This window comes from Meriones unguiculatus, chromosome 10, assembly GCF_030254825.1.
Source record: "Meriones unguiculatus strain TT.TT164.6M chromosome 10, Bangor_MerUng_6.1, whole genome shotgun sequence".
Classification (NCBI taxonomy): Eukaryota; Metazoa; Chordata; class Mammalia; order Rodentia; family Muridae; genus Meriones; species Meriones unguiculatus.
Genome location: NC_083358.1, coordinates 114,760,949 through 114,780,718, shown reverse-complemented (window position 1 = coordinate 114,780,718; position 19,770 = coordinate 114,760,949). Strand labels below are relative to the sequence as shown.

The following is a 19,770-nucleotide window of genomic DNA, read 5'->3' as shown; positions in this document are numbered from 1 at the left end:
GGACTGGCTGCATGGTCTTCCTCTGTGGTCTGGTAAGGCTGCTCCCCTCTCAGGGGGAGGTGATCAAAGAGCAGGCCAATCAGTTCCTGTCAGAGACAGTCCCTGTCCCCATTACTATGGAACCCTCTTGGACTCTGAACTGCCATGGGCTACTTCTGTGCAGGGATTCCAGGCCATCTCCATGAGCAGTCCTTGGCTGGAGTATCAGTCTCAGAAAAGACCCCTGTGCCCAGACTTTTTGGATCTGTTGCTCTCCTTGTGGAGCTCCTGTCCTCTCCCACTTCTTTCATAAGATTCCCTGCACTCTGCCCAAAGTTTGGCTATGAGTCTCAGCATCTGCTTTGATACCGTAAGTTGTTATTTTAAGAAGGGAATAAAAACCCTAACTATGATTATAGCTTCCCAGAGCTTGACAGCTGACTCCTCCACCTCTAGCTGCTGGCAGTGACTTCCAAGGGCTGCTGGGCAGTGGCTCTTTTCTCCCAGCTTCTAAAGCTTTCTGTTACAGGCTTGAAAATGCTCAGGGATAGCAGTTCTGTGAACGATAGCTAGTCCTCTGTTGGGCCTGATGCAGGTATATTCTGCCCAGAGGTAATTTACAGTGACTGGATCTGGGTAGTGGCCCCTGCCTGCTGGCCATACCTCCTAACTCAAGCATATTCACCTATGGGCCAAAATGACCAAGTTCATGTCTACATGTGTCAGATCAGGTTAAGCCTGCCTGCTTCACAGCAGTGTGGCTTCTCAACCAGTCAACTGTCTGATGTCAGCTGAAGGCTGTGAGGAACAACTTGAGACAAAGGAAAGGAATGAGCCTTCGCCAAAGGTCATGCACTTGGTGATTCAGAATTCCTGGCAAGACAGTTGCCCTCATGGTCCCAGAGGAACCCTGCTCTCCCATCCCTTGGAACCATTCTGTGGGTGCTCAGTGGAGCTAGACAGCTATGACCAAGAGGCTTCCTGTTACCACATCTGTCCTCTTCTCACCTACACAGGCCAGAAGCTGCCAGGTCTCTCATGACAGGACTAACTCTGAACCAGGTGCTGACACCTGTCCAGGCCTGGACTGTCAGCCCCATGCCCTTCTCCTTTAATGCAATTCTAACCAGTATTCTTTTCTGCTGAAAAGTTATCTATAGCCCTTGCTACCAAGGGTCAAAAACAGTGTGAGAGGAACAGTCAATGCTGAGTCCCCACCTTCTGCATCCTTTTTCTTTTACATCCCTGGGTGCTGCCATCCCTCATGCAGCTGGCACCCCCAGTTCACAAAAACGCACACATGCACGCACACACTGGGCACTGTAAACACCAAACACGACTGAGAATGTCCTGCACAGAGTGACACTCACTTCCCTCAAAACAGGAGAGAACTGGGGCAACAGAGAGGGCTCTAACTGCAGCTACATGATTGCTAAGCTGCATATCAGAGACTCATACTCAAAAATGTCTAGTTTTCAAACCCATTCACTTTTTTTTTTGTACGTGTTTTCTTTCTTTTTTTTTTTAAAGATTTATTTATTATTATGTATACAATGTTCTGTCTGTATATACACCTGCATGCCAGAAGAGGGCACCAGATCTCATTATAGATGGTTGTGAGCCACCATGTGGTTGCTGGGAATTGAACTCAGGACCTCTGGAAGAGCAGCCAGTGCTTCTAACCTCTGAGCCATCTCCCCAGCCCCACGTGTTTTCTTTTTAGAAAGAATCTTGCTTTATTCTTACCCTGTTGACCTGGACTTTCCTCTGTAGACAAGGCTGGCCTAGAGCTTACTCTGTAGACATGGCTATCCTGGGATTTACTATGTAGAGGACTGGCTTGAGACTTACTCTGTAGACAGGACTGGCTTGGAACTTACTGTGTAGACAAGGCTGACCCAGAACTTACTGTGAAGACAGGCTGGCCTGGGACTTCTTATATACAGTGCTGGCCTAGGACTTGTTACTCCTGCCTTCGCTTCCTTCCTTTGCATTATAGGCTCAAACAGACCTGTAGCTACTGTTACATGTCTCCCAAATGCTTGAAGCATGTCCAGACTCTGGGGAGACTTTGGTGAGAAAGGCCCACAAGGTCCTACCATCAGCAAATGTGCAGTTCAGTAGAGGCCATGGTGGAGAATGGAGAAAGTGAGGCTGAGTCAGCACACTGGCTGTGGGGCTAGGATGCAGAAGAGGAAATGCGTCGTCTGATCCACACCCACCCTTACCCCACCCACACCCATCCTTAACTATCTCCTCAGCTAGCCTCATCTAGTACCAAGAAGTCACCAGAAAACAAGGATTAAATGACCAGTGCTCAAGCACTGAGCAAGTATCTGCATGAGCTCCATGACCCTCCTCTCTCTTGTCATTCTGACTGGTGTGTTAACCAATCCTGAAGAGTAAATTCAGGCGAGGCCTGCTTGTTTGCTCTACCCGAGTGCTGGCCACTTTGCTCTGTCCCCTGAAGGCCACCACTACCTGCCCAGCTCATAATCCCCCAGGCTCACACTCTGGGTGGTAGAGAGGAAAGGGCCCTTTCGTGTTTGTGCAACAGTGCATTGAGTCTCCAGGCTGCCAGGTATCCAGTTCAATGCTATGGCCTGGCCCTTGTTCTTCTCTCTAATGCTGTTTGCTGCACTAAACTCCTCAGCCTCCACGCTAATTATAGATAAGAGCTTTAGTAAGGACATTATTGAGCTGGCAGCCCACAGGAAGCTGTCTCTTTCCAAATTTCATGATAGGTAAACATGTGTGCAAGGCTCAGCCTCTGCTGGTCAGGTTTCCTGTTGCCAGTGGCTCAAAGCAGGGCAAGCTGATCAGGTTTCTTCTCTATCAGGCCCCAGTGCCTCGCTTTCCTACAAGTTGGCCATGCTATGGTACCTATAACATGAATTTGAGTGCCCTGGGCTTCCTGGTTTAGCAGTCAGGACCCAAGTGCTGTGATGGGTCTTACATAGCTCAGCTTCTCACCTTCGGTGCACTAGCTAGATAGCCCTCACTCAGGCTTCTGTACTTCCGAACACCCTCAGTTCTTCTGGGACTGTGCCCTTATCCCTTAACTCAATTCCCAGGCTCAGCAATAAGGCCAGGCCACTTTCTAAGTAGCCTGAGTTCTCCCTGTTTGTCCCTGCACTCTGGGTTACAGCGTTCTGCATAGAATGCAGCTCTCAGCTCTGTCCAGGAGACTCCTCAGAATGTGGTACAATGTGGCTTTCTTGGTCTGTCAGAACGTTCCTTTGGGTGTGAGAGCATCTAGGGGCATGTTAGAGCTCATGAGTCTCCCAGTTCTCACATGGAGGAAGCCTGCAGGGCCTGTTTGCTAAGTGACTGTGTGATGATGAGGCTGTATTTTCAACACAGTCTCTTGTATAACACTTTAGTTAAGAGAAGCACCCCACCCTGGCATTCCTTGGTCCTTAGTAGCTACTGGATAAAATCCCAATCTGTGAGAAATTTTCAGGTCTGTTTGTCCCCCCCCTTTTCTTCTTCTTCTTCTTCTTCTTCTCCTCCTCCTCCTCCTCCTCCTCCTCGTCCTCCTCCCCCCCCCTCCTCCTCCTCCTCCTCCCCCCCCTCTTCCTCCTCCTTCTCCTTCTTCTTCAAGACAGGGTTTCTCTGTGTAACCACCCTGGCTGTCCTGGAACTCACTCTGTAGACCAGGCTGGTATCTGCCTGCCTCTGCCCCCCAAAGTGCTGGGAGTAGGCGACCACTCTTGGCCTGGTAACTTCTCAATCTGCCCTTTAACCTAACATCCTCATCCCTTCTGGCCATGATCCCTCCCGGCCAGCACCACCAAGTGACCCCTGGGATGCAGACTAGTTGTGCCAGCCACCTGGAAGTGCAGTGTGGGAATCCACAAATGGCTGCAACTTACTGCTCACAATAGACACTAGGGTTTTGTGGACACCTGATATACATGACATTCATGAACACCATTGCTGACCTGCTATTGTGACAGACTTGTTACCCTGCTTTAAGGTGTTTCACCTTCCTAGTCCTTCTCCACTCACTTCTAGCTACTTAAACAAAAGTGGGAGTCCTTGGAGTGGTGCCTGTAGGCTATGTTCTCCGGTTAAAGAGATCCAGGCTGCTGGTGCCCTCAGCAGAGCGCCCTGTCCTGAGAGGAAATTGGTATGAGGCAGAGATTAGGAGTCACTAGACACACATTCATTCTAGATGGACTACCCTGGGATTCAAGAAGGCCAGTGGAGTCCCTTTCAGTCTTGCTGGTCAGCAGTGCGGGGTAAAACTAGAACTATGCGGTGTGAACAGATACTCTCCAGTGTAGGCCTGACTAACAGCCAGTAGCTGTTCATCCTGAGTGAACGCCTTAGCCCCTCTGCGCCTCACCGTTCCTCCTCTGAAGAATCCGGTAACTAAAGTACCGACCTCCTGGGGTCCCGCGGGAAGGGGACGGAAGTGTACATGTTCAACATGTTGCGTGCCCACATCATAAGCACCAAAACAGTGTCACCCACCACAGAACTGTCAGCCAGGAAACCAGTCCAAAATGTCAAGCCTTTCCATAAAAAATGCTCTAAATTCATAGAGAGCAGCCAACTTTTTTCCCCTCTAGTCAATAAGTTGTCTTGAAGCCTACTTTCCAAATGAACAATTCTTTCCAGATCCAGCCTGGAAAGTTTTCTCAATTTCCTCAGTTGCTGAAGTATCCTTTCTCAAAACCCTAGCTGTCTCTGCCCTGTCATTTTTTTTTTTTTTTTTTAAAAACCACAGGCCACAAGAGAAACTTTAAAATACCTTATGGTGGGTATTGCTTCCTTAGGCCACACTTTTCAAGTAGATGTAACTAACTATAAGTCCTTGCTGAAGAAGCTTTTGGTTAGACAAAGGAGAGTTTCTTAAACTGTTCAGGCACGAGGGAGCAAGACCATGCAAGAATCGAGTGTGGTCACATTCTCTGCCCCCACTTGTGGTTGTGCAAGATGAAGACAGCCTAGATAAGGGAAGTAGAGGGCTCTGGGATAAGTTAGGGTTCAGAGAAATGGAAGGAGCTGGTCTGGTTGGTTGAGTGCTTGCTGTGGGGACATAAAGACCTGGTTTCCAATCCCCAGCACTATCTACATAAGAAGCTGGGTGTTGGGGTGTAGTCACAGCACTGGTGCAGAGACAGGAGAATACCAGGGACTACTGGACGGCTTGAACTGTGTTCCAGGCTTAGTGAGGGAGCCACTCTTAAAAAAGGTGAAAAGCAATCAAGGAAGACATTCAACACTGACTTCCACACACACAATCACACAAATGCATACAAACTTGTGCACATACATGTATACATATACCATGCAATACATGCATACACAATAAAGAAAAATGGAAGACTGAGAGAGTACACGAGAAAGAGAGTGAACGAGCACGCAAATACCAGTGGGCTCACTGGCTTTAAGGCATGTACTCATATAATTGTAAAGGTTTGCCAGGTCCAAAATTTCAAGCCAAGCAAGAAACAGTATCAGGCGTATCTACTAGCAGAGTTTCCCTTCCTCTGGGGATGTCAGTATTTCAAGGAAAGTCTTCAGCTGAGTAAAGATTGTCCACACTATGGATGACAATCTGCTCCAATCAGAGTGCATTTCATTATTAATCTATTTTAAAATTTACCTTTACCAGGCTGGTAGATGGCTCAGTGGGTGTTTGCTGCCATGACATCATGGACATAATTATGAAGGATGGGGCTAAATGAGTGTGAGTGAGCCAATTAAAGGAAAACACCATGAAAATAATAACAAAGAAGGTACAAGCTAGATACAAAAGGTCAGAAGGAAGCAGAGGAACGTGGCAGTATGAGAGCACTGGCCTAGACTGGGACCTCATCAGAGGGTTAAGAGTCAGTCTCCTGAAGCCCAGGCTTCCTTAGAGTGGCAGCCCCAAGCTAGTTACACACAGACAGTTTTAGTTTAGCTGCCGGGACACTACCCCTGAGAGTAGAAATCCAGGACTTTAATTTCTCTGTGTTCCCTGTAGGAACAAAACCTATTCACTAGCTCCATCCACAGTCAGGCTGAGCCTTCAATCCCTAGGAGAACTGGTTCCACCTCACTGCCTGAAACCTGACCTGCCGGTGAATGTGCTGCCACCCAGCTAGTGACTGCTCACATCTCAGTGACACAAAGACCAACACAAAAGCTTTATGGGGAGACAGGGCCCTGCATTGTTACCTTAGCTCTGCCACTAAGTGTGCCCTGGGAACAGTGACATCACCAATGAGAATCCCCATGGCTAACAGCTGTAGATGACTCCTCTCTGGCAGGCTCCAGGCCAAGTGCTTCAAATGCCACATGCCACACAGCAACCCCACCTGACAGGTGCTATTATTAGCCTCATTTTACAAACGAGGAACCAGAAGACAGTCAGGTTAATAACTTACTTTAAGTAACAGAGCTAGTATTCTGACTCAAGGTCACCTTGGGCCTTATTAATATTTATCCACGAGCCCTCTCTAGACACTTTTTTTTGAGATAGGATCTTCCTAAGTAGACCAAGCTGGCCTGGACCTCACAGAGATCGGCCTGCCTCTGCCATTGCCTCCTGAGTGGTGGGATTAAAGAAGTGCAACACCACACCCACAAGCACAATGTTTAACACATGGAAATGATATGAAATCAAGTTCCGTGACCCACAGAGTTTTATTGGATAACAGCCACATCCATTCATTTACCTATTGTCTCTGGCTGCTCTGCAATGGTGATCTTGTTGAATATTGTCGACAGAGACCACGTGGCCTCTAAAGTCTCGGGGATTTACTGTGTGGCCCTTTGTAGAGTGAGCCTGGTCTGGTCTACCCTGCCAACTGATAGAAGAATCCTATGAGGCTCCCCCTCTTTTGACCTCTACCTTTCACCATGCGTGGGCAGGGGAGCTCATAATGAACAAGGCAACTGGCCAGTCTCTGACAGGTCCAGGGTTGGCTGCCTACCTGGGCACTGACTTCCTCTCGTAACACTACACTGCCTCTCTGTGCCATGTAGCCCTAACCCGTACCCATTCCTACCACGTTTCAGCTGCTGTTCCCCAGTCCTTTGGAAAAGGGAGGGGTGGGGGTGCCTCTGTTTCATCACAGATGGTGATAGGAGCTAAGTCTGCTGTAGTCAATAGCAGATGGACTGAGAACACCTCTCCTGACCCAGCCCAATATCTACAACATGGTCTACTCTGTGGGTTTCCAGCCTATCTGCCCTGGAACCTCAGGACCCTGATGCTGGGCATTTACATCTGTGTCCTGCCTATGGGCGTCTGGGTATACTTTGGGAATTCAAGGACAGCTCTAAACTGTATGTGTGTGTGCATGTGCGTGAATGCTTTTAAGGACACAAGTGTTCTCTGGAGCCCAAGCCGCCCTCAAACTCATGGCAACCAGCTTGTCTCAGTCTCTTAAGTACTGGGATTACAAGTATATACTAATAAACCAGGTTCAGCTCTTTATCTTCATAGGCTTGGACTCAGGCCAAGTTCCAGTGTCCTAACACCCAGAGACTGGTCCCCAGGAACTGCCCATATTCAGTGGTGGCATCTAAAGTTGGCTTTTAAGCATCAGTTGAAGTCAGAAATGGAGTGGGAGTCTGCCAGAGTAAGACCTATCCTTGGGACACACCTAGTAACATTTGAAAGAGGAGGCTGTGCTACCTACCACCTGGTATAAGTGACTGATCCTCTGGGCCACAGGGTACTGCCCTTGTAAAGCTCTCCCAGAGAGTGACTTGGAGTGTAGAAACTCATTAGCATGCTCTTATCTGTGGCAGATTAATAACAAAGATTAATCTTACAGGGTTCAGCTACTATAAATTCAAAATTGGACCTGAGTAGTGTGCTAAGGGGCAGGAAAGAACACTGGGGCTTAGGTGTGACCCTGAGTAGCTGATGTTCTCTCCCTCCTGTTGTGTCTCAAACCTGGGACAAATAGCTGAGGTGCCGATTTAACATATCAAAGAAGACCTGGTCTCCAGGTTCTCTCAGCATCCCTCAGTCCCTACCTGTTACAGGGTCCTCCAGGTTGACACCCCAAACCCCTACCCTAAATTTCTCTAGCCCAAGTACTGTAGACTTCCCTCCCTCCAGCTGCCTTCCCTATATAATCCAACCATCTTGGTTACCTGGTCTTTTTTCACCTACCCTTTACCTTCCTGGCCTCTTGGTTTGGTTCTGCCCTCTCCTCTCCCTCACTCCTTTCATAGTTCAGCTCAGTCATGTTCATTCTGGACTCTCCCAGAGGTCTCTGCCTCTGGCTATGCTCTCCCTTTTATCGACAATAAACTTTCTCCTCCACTGTGCCTAAGAGCAGTCATATCCTTACTCCCGCCCCCCCCTTTTTTTCTCACTCACCTCCTGCTAGGTCCTGAGGCACCAGGAAATGAAGGGATAGCTCCTGATCTCAAGTCAAGCCTAGCTGAGGACAGACTTGCAGGATAGTGGTACATCAGTGTGATGGAAGTGGAACCAGGACATGACAGTGAGATAACAGGAGCTGATGTTTTCCACACCTCTCAGTGTGCAGTCGCTCTGGGACAGACCGGCTTTCTTACAACCACTCTCAAGCAAGAGAGTTCAAGTTTACAAACTGAAGTTCCCAGAAAAGCCACACCTCTGTTAAAGATCAATGAGGGCTGACGATAATCTTTGTGATTGTGGGGGGTTAAATGTTGCAGACCTTGAGATAAATTACTTTGCTTTAGAGCCTTTAGTAACCACTTATTGCTTGTCTCTGTCTGACCTAACATTTCTGTTACTACTAGGTAATGCCTTTTAGAGTAAGTTAATAGAAAACTAGTGTTCGCCAACCCAAGAGCTAGGAATGCTATCAGCTAGCACTTGAGACATGCAGCATACATTTTCATGCTTTGCTGGAATCTGATTGCTTGATTTATGGCTTTTGTTCTGCAGCTACAAAAACATCATGAAACCATTTCCACACTGGAACACGCTATTTGGGGTGATGTGAATCTGTGTTCCTGGGTTAACAGCAATTCATATCCGGCTCAGAGATTAACTATCTCAGATTTCCCTTGCAGTGAGGGCTGTTTTGTGCCTACAGGAAGCAGAGTGATGGGAGAATGAAACGGCAGAGTTGGATCAGGAGTTACAAAAGGTGTCAGGAGAGGAGGTGATGGTGCCCAGTGCTCCATGGAATGAGCCCAGCTCCTTGAAGAAGTGGACACTCCAGGCAGTTTGACCAGAAAGTACGAAGCTATATGTGGTGTGAGGCCAGTGACACTGGGCCCTGATTAGCAGCAGACCTCAGAAAACACCATTTTACTCCTGTAGCAAAGAGGGGCCTAGGATACAGGAACAGAAGCCGCTAAAACCTGGCCACCAATCATCACAGCTGGCCAGGCCCATTTGCACAGGTGCCAGGTCTTCGCTACTGGGAAGCTGATAGGGGAGCACTGCTTGAGTCTACAAGTTCCAGGCCAACCTGGTCAACACTGAGAGACCCTGTCTCAAAAACACACAGATGCTCAATCTCCAGGGCTCTGTCTCTACACATGGAAGAGTAGGGAACACGATATTTGGTTGTTGCTCAAGAAAGATATATCTATGCAGTCCAGGCTAAGACTTGAACTCAAAATCTTCCTCCTTCAGCTTCCTGAGTCCTGGGATTACAGGCATGCCCCACCACATCTGCCTCTTCAGTAGCCCTGGAAGGCTTATTTCAGTTTTGTTGTCAATTCACTGGGTTTTGGGTATGTCTCAGTATTTCTCACCTTTGTCTGTACAACTTAATCCTTTCCCCTCAGTACAGGGAAGGGATGGGACTTAGCAAACTGGTATTTCTGTTTTGAAACAGGGTCTTACTCTGCAGCTCATGTTGTTCTTCAACTCATTTTGAAGTTCAGCTAGCCTGGGACTTTTGTGTCAATCCTCTGGTTTTAGTCTTCCAGAGTGCTAGGATTACAGACGTGAGCAACTGCTTTTGGTGGGAGGTTTCAAAACTTACAGTCTCCCAGCCAATTGCAAAGAGCACTATTGAGTCTCACATGGGTCCAGCCTATTCTGATATGAACCCCAAGGCAGAGAGGGTCCAGCAGTGAGATTTAGTCAATGCTCTGAGTTACTGATGTAGCAGCACTTTGTCCGTCCAGAAGTATTTCTTGCCCAAGACAGGCAATCTTTCAGGAGGACGACATGCTGAGCTTTGAACAACTGATGGGCACCTGGCGCTCCAATGAGCTTATCCAGAAAGTCTCAGGATTTTGTGGCTGCCTCTGAAGGCCAAGCTAATTTGCCTGTTTTTACAAAGGAAGTCTGTGAAGAGGGCTGCCTTCTTTTTCCAGGTCTCAAAACAAGAATTTACAGAGGGGCTTTTGTGAAGCACCGAGGCTTCAGGCGCCAGAGGTCTTCTTGCAGAGAACTGATGTGAACCTCAAAAGAGCCACTAACAGCTGCAGTGGTGGTTACAACTCCTAGCTGGGCTAACGACTCCGGGGAAGCCTTGGCTTCCAGATCCAGCCTCCCCAGTCGGGACCCAAGGCGAAACGCCATCAAAAATAATGTCACAATGCTGTCGTGACCCTTCAGGCAAGAGGGGTTTACACTCAGACCAACCATCCCTGGGGAAATGTCTCTGCCTGGCCTTCGCCCCATTAGGTGCTGGGATCCGGCACCTTCTCATGGGCTCCAGCCCCACTAGGCGGTGTCGCGGTGACAATGACAGGCGTTAACCATCCTCGGTGCCTCGCGCTTATTAATGCATTTAATGATCAAACAAGCTCAGGAAGGCCGGGCCACGGTCCCTTAACTACGGTCCAGAAACATCAAGAGGGCGACGTCACACAAACCCCAGTCTTCCGACTGCGGGGACAGAGGCGCAGCCGAGCCCAGACAGCCCAGCGTCCTGGAATGTGAAGAGCCGGCGACGCGGCGGATGACCCGAGCGCGGCTAGCACGGAAGGGGCCCTCAGCCTGCGCGAGGCCGGCGGTGGCGCGGCCCAACGCCCGCTCCCCACAGCAGTCCCTTTAACCCAAACTTTCTCCCTCTACTCGGGACCCCAGAATGCACCATTGGCTGAGCCACATCCAACCGGCCCCACCTTCTCCCCCTGGCTATTGGTTACCTCAAGCATCAATCCCCACTTGAGACTTCCGATTGGCTCGTGCTCTTGTCAATCAGACGAGGATCCCAGGAGGGGCGGGGCCAAGAGCGCCGCGCCAGCCTCGCCGCCAAGCCTCCCTCCTTCCATCCCTGCCTGCGGACTCCGACAGGTCTCCGGGCCTAGACCCGAGCGGCTCCCAGGGGCGGGGCTGCGCGCGGCTCCCAGCACTCACCGATGCGCTGTCCCACCGGAGAGCTGAACGGGTTTCCCAGGAGAAAGTCCATTGCCGCGGCTACCGCTGCCACCAGCTACCAGAATCAGGTGACAGCAACCGCCGGCGCCGCCGACCCGTCACGTGACCCGCTGGCCGGCCCGCGGGGAGGTGCGGGCAGGGCGGGGGCTCTGGAGAGCGGCCACGAGGCCCCGCCCTCTACGGGGCCTTCCCTCGGCGGTGGCTGACGCGACACCAGGGCGGGTCCGGGAGCCCCAGCTCCTAAGCCACGCCCCGAAAGGCTTGGCGCGCCGCTGCAGAGCTCCAGTCTTCCCGTCCGGAAACTGGGTCTCTGGCCGGGAAAGACTTGGGTCGCTTACGCAAGCCCAGGATGGTATTAGTGTGGTCGCCTTCAGTCCTGGGAACCTAGTCCTGAGGGTGACAGCCTCCTTGCCTCTGTTGGACTCGAAATTTCTACTTGGTGTCTCCCTGCTCCAAGAGCCACCCTGTTTGTAGCCCAGAGGAGGCAGGGCCTGGGTTTGTGCTTGCCTGAGACAGAGAATGAACTCCGCCCAGGAGTGGTAAGCACCTTTACCTGGCAAACCACCTTATATCACGTTTGTTCTTACTTGGCAGATGGGAAAAGAGCTTTTTCTGCATCTCTTCCCCTCATCTTTAAAGGGGGACAGTTACCCATAATGCTTTCAATTGAAATGACATGCAAATCACTTAATAGGCATTCTGTGCATGAGGATGGCTTCTTCCTTTCTATATCTTTATAAGACATTATGTTTTAAATTTTAATTACATTTTTTTTTTTACTCTGTGTATGTCATGGTGCATACAAAGGCCAGACCATAACTTCCAGGAATCTCACCATGCTTCATCTCTGATAGTAAACAAGTAAGTACCTGTGAGCCATCTCATTCCTCACCCTTCTCCATTTTTGGCAGTGCTGGGGTTCACACCTAGGACCTTGTCATACTACGTCAGTGCTCTGCAGCCCTTCTTTTTCTTTTCTTTTCTTGGCACAATCACCCTAGGCTGGTCTCAGATCTCTTGGGTGTTGGGGTTACAGTTGTACATCATAACACCCAGCCTTTAATATGTCTTCTTTTGCTACTTACAATTTTTAACATTTTGTACTTCCATTAATTTTTTTTAACAATGAAAGGTCAAATTTCCATATATTCAATGTTCACCGACAAAGATTTATGGGTAGTTCTTTAATTGGGCAATACCATAATGTACACGGCTTCACTTGCCAAGCATTAGAGGCACAACTGGGAGATTCTCTAGTTTTACAATATGCAAACGATGAGCTTTTACATATAAAGTGTGTTCAATGTGAGACCCAAGGGCTGCATGGCCCGGCACAGGCAGGGACATGGGAACTTGGCCTTTCTTTCAGGTTTTGGTTTTATGACATTTAAATTTTAATTGTGTGTGTATACTCTGTGTGGGTACATGCACATCTGTGCTGATGTATGTGTGTGTGTGTACCTCTGTGGGTACATGCACTTCTGTGCTGATGTATGTGTGTGTGTGTGTACCTCTGTGGGTACATGCACTTCTGTGCTGATGTATGTGTGTGTGTGTACCTCTGTGGGTACATGCACTTCTGTGCTGATACCCAGGAGGCTACAGAGGGTGACTGATACTCTGGAACTACAGTTAAATTCAGTTGAATGAGTGCTGGGATCGGTCTAACTTGGGTTTTTTGCAAGAGCAGAAAGCATTCTTAACCAGCGAACCATCTCTCCGGTCCCCACTCCTTTTTAGAGGAAAGATTAGGATGAATAGACAGCTAAGACTGGACTACAAATATTAAAAATGAGAGATCTTTAATAAGTACAAAATTCTGTTTCTTTATACAACTGTAATAGCTTTGAATCAAACCACTAGGATTTATTTAAAAAACAAAATAAAACAATGATATAAAAACAGCAAGAAGGCCTGAATCCAAAGTTTTTCCTCTAATAGTACCAAATACCACAAGGTACAGATTATTATACAAATGTGTACAAATCTTTAATACAAATACAACAGGGCTAGGCTTCAAAGGAAAACAAACACGAAAAAGCCGGTTCTCACCAGGAGTTCACTACTGTCTGTAGCAATGTCAACGGAGGACTGGCTGCTTCCTGTATTACACATGTCTTCCAGGTCTCTCCCTGATACCTTGTTTCTCACAGGAAACTTCCACAGGTTCAAATGAGGTTCTGACATGTTAGCTCAAATTTAAATTTCTGCTCTTCTTGATTTCAGTTCCCACATATTCCTGTTTCTTTCTCCATTTCCCAGATTAAATCTCAGAACTGCTCTGAGCTGAGAAAGGGATCTCACTACCAGAACACCCGTGAGAAGCTCAGCCGTAACAACACAGTGAGACTACGGGAAGGAATTAAATAGGATGCCAGCGGGCTACATGGTCCCCAAAGGTTTGCTGTGATGCTGCCCTGTTCCATCTATGCCAGAGGAAGAAAGCATGGTTACCTCAGCTTGGTTTTGGCAGGGAAGGGAATCTCACACCAAGTTTCCAAACAACCCTGGAGTGCTCAACTATCTTCTCTCTAATGGGGTCTGGTTCTTTGGGAACAAGGGCAGTTGGGAATGGTGACATTCCTTTGTATTTCACTTTTGTAACATTATTGAGGGCCATGAAGCTCCTTTCTGAGTCACAACACCTTAACATATGGATGACTTGGAGCTTTTAGACAGACATGAAGAAATGACAGATCTGTATGCTCCACATGCTAATGCTGGTGGAGGCTTGTTATTAAATTATATATACAGGAATTTACAGGATAAATTAAAATCTAAGAAATTCTAAAGCATTAAATACACATAATTAAAATGTATACACACAGACAGATAAGCCTACTAGGAACGGAGCACATCGTTATGGTCCACCTGTGTGGAAGGCAGAGCAGTCTGCCCACCAGGGGAACCACGGCTGAACTGAGAACCATCTAGCAGTTAAGCAGCCGAATCTCTCAGGATTTGGGGGCCAACCAACACTGCCAATGAGAGATTCCAGCTTTGGTTTCTGTAGACCAAGCCTTCTTGGCCAGCTAATGCAAGCGGCACCACAGCTTTGGTATCTACAAGGTGTTTCTCTGTTGCCAAGAATCACATAACTGAGGCAATAGATGGTACCCATGACTCTAAGGTACCAATAAAATTGGAAACGTGTTTAGTAGGAATTGGAATGAGTCTCCCACTCAGTTCACCTAAGCTACCTCCACCTCCCCCGAGGTTGAAAACATTGTAGTCAGCTGGCCTCCTCCCACAGTCTTTACTACATTTCCGATTGTAAGACAGGTAAGGCAAATGGTCAGTGATGGGTCTGCAGGTACAACCAGGCTTGGGGGGGAAAAATCACATTTTTAGCTATCTATATGGAGATAAACATGGCACCCAGAATAAGCCCCTAGTCCCCAAATTACACTGATTTTTAAGGCAGATTTTTTCACACAAAAAAATAATCCCAAGCCCGCATTCATGCCAGAGTTTCCTTTTAGCTACACCTTTGCCATTTCATAAAATTATTAAAAGCAAAGTAGTTATAATCCTATGTATATACTGTACATTATATATGTATATATAGATATAAAAATTTAAAACCTATACCCAGAGGTCAGTGGTGGGTCTGGAACAGTCATATATACACACACACTCTAGCGAGGGGTAGACAGGCTTCTGTCCCAGGCTTCTTTCTTGAAGGTCACAGTCCAGGCATGATGTACGCAATGTTGTCTAGCGTGTTTGACTGCAAACAAGGAGAAAGGGCTCAACGGTGGTACACTGTAGTCCCCGAGACAAGTCATGTTCAGGGGACAGATGGGAAAGAAGTGGGTAAGACACACCGGCACACTGCGTCTCTGCTTGTGTCTCACAGTAGTCCCGGGAGCAGGAAGAAGTTTTGTACTGTCTGTGAGGTGCAGGTCCTCAGGGCTAGGCTAGACTGCCTCTCTCTAATACAGTGTCCTGCTCTGCGGGACACTATGTAACAGGAACGCCATGTGACCCATGAGTAAATAGTGCTTGGCAGGTTGGGCTTTCTCAAAGGCTCCAGCCCTAAAAAGTTAAGGAAAACAACAATAAAAACTCACCAGGACCTGTTTGGGACAACCATTCAGTTCAGGTAGTTGTGTGGTCAGGCATGCCAAAGGGCCAAGAGCACAGATAATGGAATCCAGGAGCACTGACAAGCTGCCAGACACTGCTACCATGCCCTGCAAGAAAAGCAGACAGCAACTCACACTCTCAGCTGCTCTTTCTGCTCAACTTTTTTCCAGTTGAGCAAGATCTCAAGATCCATTTGCTGAGTCTCTGTCACCTGTACACTTCATTGATGCTGTACTTTTCTCCCCAGTGCTGGTCTCTTTCACTCAAAATCTAAACTAGACTTTCTCAGAAGTAGGAACTCTATAATCAGACCTACCCTACTCAACAACAACAACAAAAACAAAAAACGAAATTCTGCAGTTCCAGGACAGGAAACTACAAATACTTCAGTGTCTACCAAGACATCTGGCTCATCTGCTCAGATGCTTGCTCTCTCTTCCTCTCTCTCTCTCTTCTCTGCTGTATACACCCCTGCCTCAACAGTTGAGTAGGAAGATTTCCAGATCTGTTTCTGAAGCAGGGCTGCAGGCCCAAAGTCTCAGTAGACGTCTTTCCATCTTTCTCTGCAGAAAGACCCCGAGGGTGAGAACAGTGCTGTCTTCTGTACAAATGTGTCTCTCCAGCTACTTAATCCATTCCCTTTCACCAGCCCTTTGGCTTCCTAACCTGGCACACTGCTTTCTCTTTCTCTCCTTTTGAAAAGATAGGGTCTCAAGTTTTGTTTTAGCTCAGGCTAGCCTAGAACTCATTTTTTTTTGAAACTAACAGCCATCTTCCTGATTGACTAGGCTCCTAGTAGTAGAACTACAGTCCTATGCACACCACCAATGCTAGGTGACACTGTTCTTTGACAGTCTTGTAACTGCTAACAGCAGTGCAGGAGAGCAGCATGGGGGAGGGGAAGGTCAGTTGGGCTCTATTTTTGGTACTAATAGTTGTATAAATTTGTGATAATGAGGTTCAGGTAGACTAATGTCTACATTAGTGAATTATGTAAATTAATGTTCCTGAAAGTGTGGTATGCAATTTCAGGTGACATGTAAGTGAACTTCGACTGTTTTAATAGTTACATATCCACTAGGCTGTGCATTGGATAAAAGTCACGGGGCTGGAAAGATGGTACAGGAGTTAGGAGCACAGGCTCTTCTAGAAGACTTGGGTTTGAGTCCCAGCACCCATATGGTAGCTTACAACCATCTATAAGTCTAGCTTCAGGAGAATGGATGTCCTGTTTTGGCCTCTATGGATACTGCATACTTCCGTACTCTCTCTCTGTCTTTATTTCACACATACACAAAATGAGAAATGACTGCTAATGTGCTTGGAGTTGCTTTTTGAAGTAATTGTTTTAGAGACAGTTATGGGTCCAAAACTCTGAAGAGTATTAAAAGCCACTAAATCCTGCACTGTTGTAAAGGGTGAATTTTTGGCAAGTAAACCATTTTATTAAGGCTGTTACAAAAAAAGATAAATGGATAACAGAATCTGTAAACCCTTCCCTTTCTGCTTGTGGTAGCCACACTTATCTGCAGTTTTCCTTCCACGGTTGTAGTTACTCAGGTTTTTTTTGGGGGGTGGGGTGGGGGTGGGAGGGGGCTTGTTATAGTTTATTTTTGTATGCTGCAGGCTGCCTTCAAATGTGTGATGCTCCTGCCTTTGCCTCTCAATGTGCACTGTGAGGGGTGTGCCCTCCACTCAGCCTCAACTTACAGTTCTAAACTTCATACAAGTTGTTGGAGCAGCATAATAAAGTCTCTGTCCTGGTGGACTGTGAATGAATGTCCACCAGCATTTACTCAGCATGTCCATGCTGCATGCAGCTTGTTAGATGCTAGCAGCGATCTATCAACCATCAAAACTTTAGAAATAGCACTAACAATCAAAGTTCTCAGAAGGTACCAGGAGTATCCAAGTGTCTTTTCATGGTATTTTAATTTATTTGGGATTTTTTTTTCTTTTTAAAGAGTTATTTATTTTTTTATGTGCATTGGTGTTTTGCCTGTGAGGGTGCCAGAGATCCTTTGGAGTTACAATCAGTTGTGAGCTGCCATGTGGGTGCTGGGAATTGAACCCAGGTCCTCTGTAAGAGTAGCTAGTGCTCCTAACCACTGAGCCATCTTTCCAGTCTGGGCTTTTTATTTTTTATTTTTATTTTTTTCATTTTTGGAGACAGGATTTTAGTTTATAGCCCTAGCTGATCTTGAACTTGCAGCAATTCTGCTTAAGCCTCTCAACATCTGGAATTACTGGTCTGAGCTGCCATGTCTGGCTTCCACTTAAATTTTTAAAAATTATTTTATATGAGCCAGGTAGTGGTGGCACATGCCTTTAAATCTAGTCCTCAGGAGGCAGAGGCAGATAGATCTGTGAGTTTGAGGCCAACCTGATCTACAGACAGAGTTCCAGGACAGCCAGTGGTACACAGAGAAAAACTGGTCTTGAAAAACAAAAACAAATGATTATATGTATGCATGCTTTGCCAGCATGTATGTCTGTGCACCGAATGCATACGGTGCTTAAAGAGGCTACAAGAGGGCATGAGATTTCCTAGAACTAGCATTGCAGGTGGTGGTGAGCTTCCTTGTGGGAACTAATATTTGAATCCTGGTCTTCGTGAAGAGGAGCCAGTGCTCTTAACTGCAGAGACATCTCTCCAGGTCCTCCACTGAACTTTATTATAGACTAAAATCCAGTTACAGGGTTTCTTCAATTGTTTTAGCACCACTGTTTCTATAGAATGGTATACCGGTATAAATGCTAGAGCCAACAGGCAGACTCTAAATTTCTAGACATGTTCTCACCACACCATGGGTACCTGGCATTATTTTGCATAAAGTAGTTGCTCAGTAAATGAACAAATGGATCTAAATAGTGTAAGAAACAGGAATCCTGCTAATCAGTGCTGTGCTTACCTCTGTCTCCTGTAGGCGGTGTCCAATGAGGCTGAGAGACTCTCCTAACAACTGGAGATGAGCAGCAACATCAATAGGCTCTGTCTCAGGGGCTTTGGCTGGTGAGGCTGGCAAAAGCATTGTGGTGGGTGGGGACTTCTTTTGGGGTGACAGTATTCCCACAGAAGAAGCTAAGAATAGAAGGATGAAAATTTGCCTGTGGCCTTCAGTGTCACAAAACCAATAATTTTCCCTCTTGAAAACTATATACCAGGCATTAGCTAGCCTATCTTTGTGACCTAAAATTAGCCTGACTTCTTTTTGTGTGAACCATGAGATATTAGTAGTTTTACTTCCCAGCCCTTGGGGAGGCAGAGGCAGGTGAATCCCTGTAGACTAGGCAGCCTGGTTTACAAAGTGAGTCCAGAACAGCCAGGGCTACACAAAGAAACTCTGTCTCAAAAAACAAACAACAACAACAACAACAAAAAAAAAAACCCAAAACAAAAATAATGATTTCAATATATATATAAAAGATGTTTGCCTAACATGTAAGTCTCTGCACCCACGTGTGTAGTGCCCACAGAGGCCAGAAGAGGGCATTGGATTCCCAGGAACTGGAGTTCTGGCCTGCTTTGAGCAAGGTACAGGCTGGGATTTGAACCCTAGTCCTCTGCAAGAACAGCTAGTGCTCTTAACTGCTGAGCCATCTCTCCAGACCCTAGTTGTATATAATTAAAGGGTTTAAGAAAAACAAACAAATGCATATGTGACTGGGAAAGCACCTAGAACACAAAGGCTTTAACATTCAGGTTCTGGATTCTTTTTATTTGTATTTCTATTTATTTACTTATTGATTGATTGAGACAGCATCTCTCTGTGTAGTCTTGACTGTCCTGGATGCTTTTTATTTCTTTATTTTTATATCTACCCACCTATCTATCTATTGGGACATCGTCTCTTGTGTAGTGTCGACTGTCCTAGACTTACTCTGTAGACCAGGCTGGCCTCGAACTCAGAGAGATCATGGTCACCATGCCCGGCTTCCTTTTTACTTTTTAAAGACAGGGTCTCAGTGTACAATTTGCCAGGTAGATCAGGTAGCTTGAACTTGCTATTCTCTTGCTTGCTAGATTACATGTAGGCAGAAGGCTCTATCCTTGATTTACTTTCTGGATCTTTACAGTAAAGTATGTGATTTCTTGCATTTTTTAAATTTGAACTACTTTTATGTAACCTGTAATATTCAGTAATACTTAGGGATCAAGGCCTACTTCTATTATAAGCTATTTGCTCTCCCAACTTCCTAGCAAGGAAGCAGAATCCACAGGGCTTTGGAGGAAATGTGTTGAAAGCAGCAGAGAAAAGAGGCTGCTACCTCTGACTCTGACCGAACCTTCTGCACTGGAGGCTTTTCTTTTCACAGTTGTGGCTTCAGCTTTGTTCTGTTTGTGCTGCAGATACTGAGCCTTCTGCTTCCAGATCTGTAACAGATCAGCCACACAGAATTAAAAA

At 46.9% G+C, this 19,770-nt stretch overlaps 2 protein-coding genes and 1 long non-coding RNA gene across 9 annotated transcripts in view; 1 reads left to right on the top strand and 2 right to left on the bottom strand.

Moving 5' to 3' along the window:
• The window catches only part of Tom1 (target of myb1 membrane trafficking protein), a 41,118-nt gene extending 29,707 nt beyond the window's left edge, over positions 1–11,411 (bottom strand). For both annotated transcript variants that reach the window (XM_021656733.2, XM_021656734.2), the window contains exon 1: positions 11,255–11,411. In XM_021656733.2, coding sequence (XP_021512408.2) covers positions 11,255–11,306 — 52 coding nt within the window. In that variant the 5' untranslated portion in view covers positions 11,307–11,411. The remainder of the gene's footprint in view (positions 1–11,254) is intronic.
• A 39-nt stretch (positions 11,412–11,450) lies between these two features.
• On the top strand, positions 11,451–14,067 carry LOC132656992 (uncharacterized). The gene is made up of 3 exons (XR_009594837.1): positions 11,451–11,814; positions 12,083–12,136; positions 13,538–14,067. It is a non-coding gene; the product is annotated as an uncharacterized LOC132656992 (long non-coding RNA).
• Positions 13,061–19,770, bottom strand: part of Hmgxb4 (HMG-box containing 4) — a 38,066-nt gene continuing 31,356 nt past the window's right edge. For 3 of the 6 annotated variants that reach the window (XM_021656735.2, XM_021656739.2, XM_060393176.1), the window contains 4 exons: positions 19,634–19,739; positions 18,277–18,446; positions 15,349–15,471; positions 13,061–15,005 (listed from right to left, as the gene is read on the bottom strand). In XM_021656735.2, the coding sequence (XP_021512410.1) occupies positions 14,961–15,005; positions 15,349–15,471; positions 18,277–18,446; positions 19,634–19,739 (444 nt within the window). In that variant the 3' untranslated portion in view covers positions 13,061–14,960. Of the gene's footprint in view, positions 15,006–15,348; positions 15,472–18,276; positions 18,447–19,630; positions 19,740–19,770 lie in introns of all 6 variants that reach the window. The other 3 variants (XM_060393178.1, XM_060393175.1, XM_060393177.1) reach the window with 2 other exon arrangements.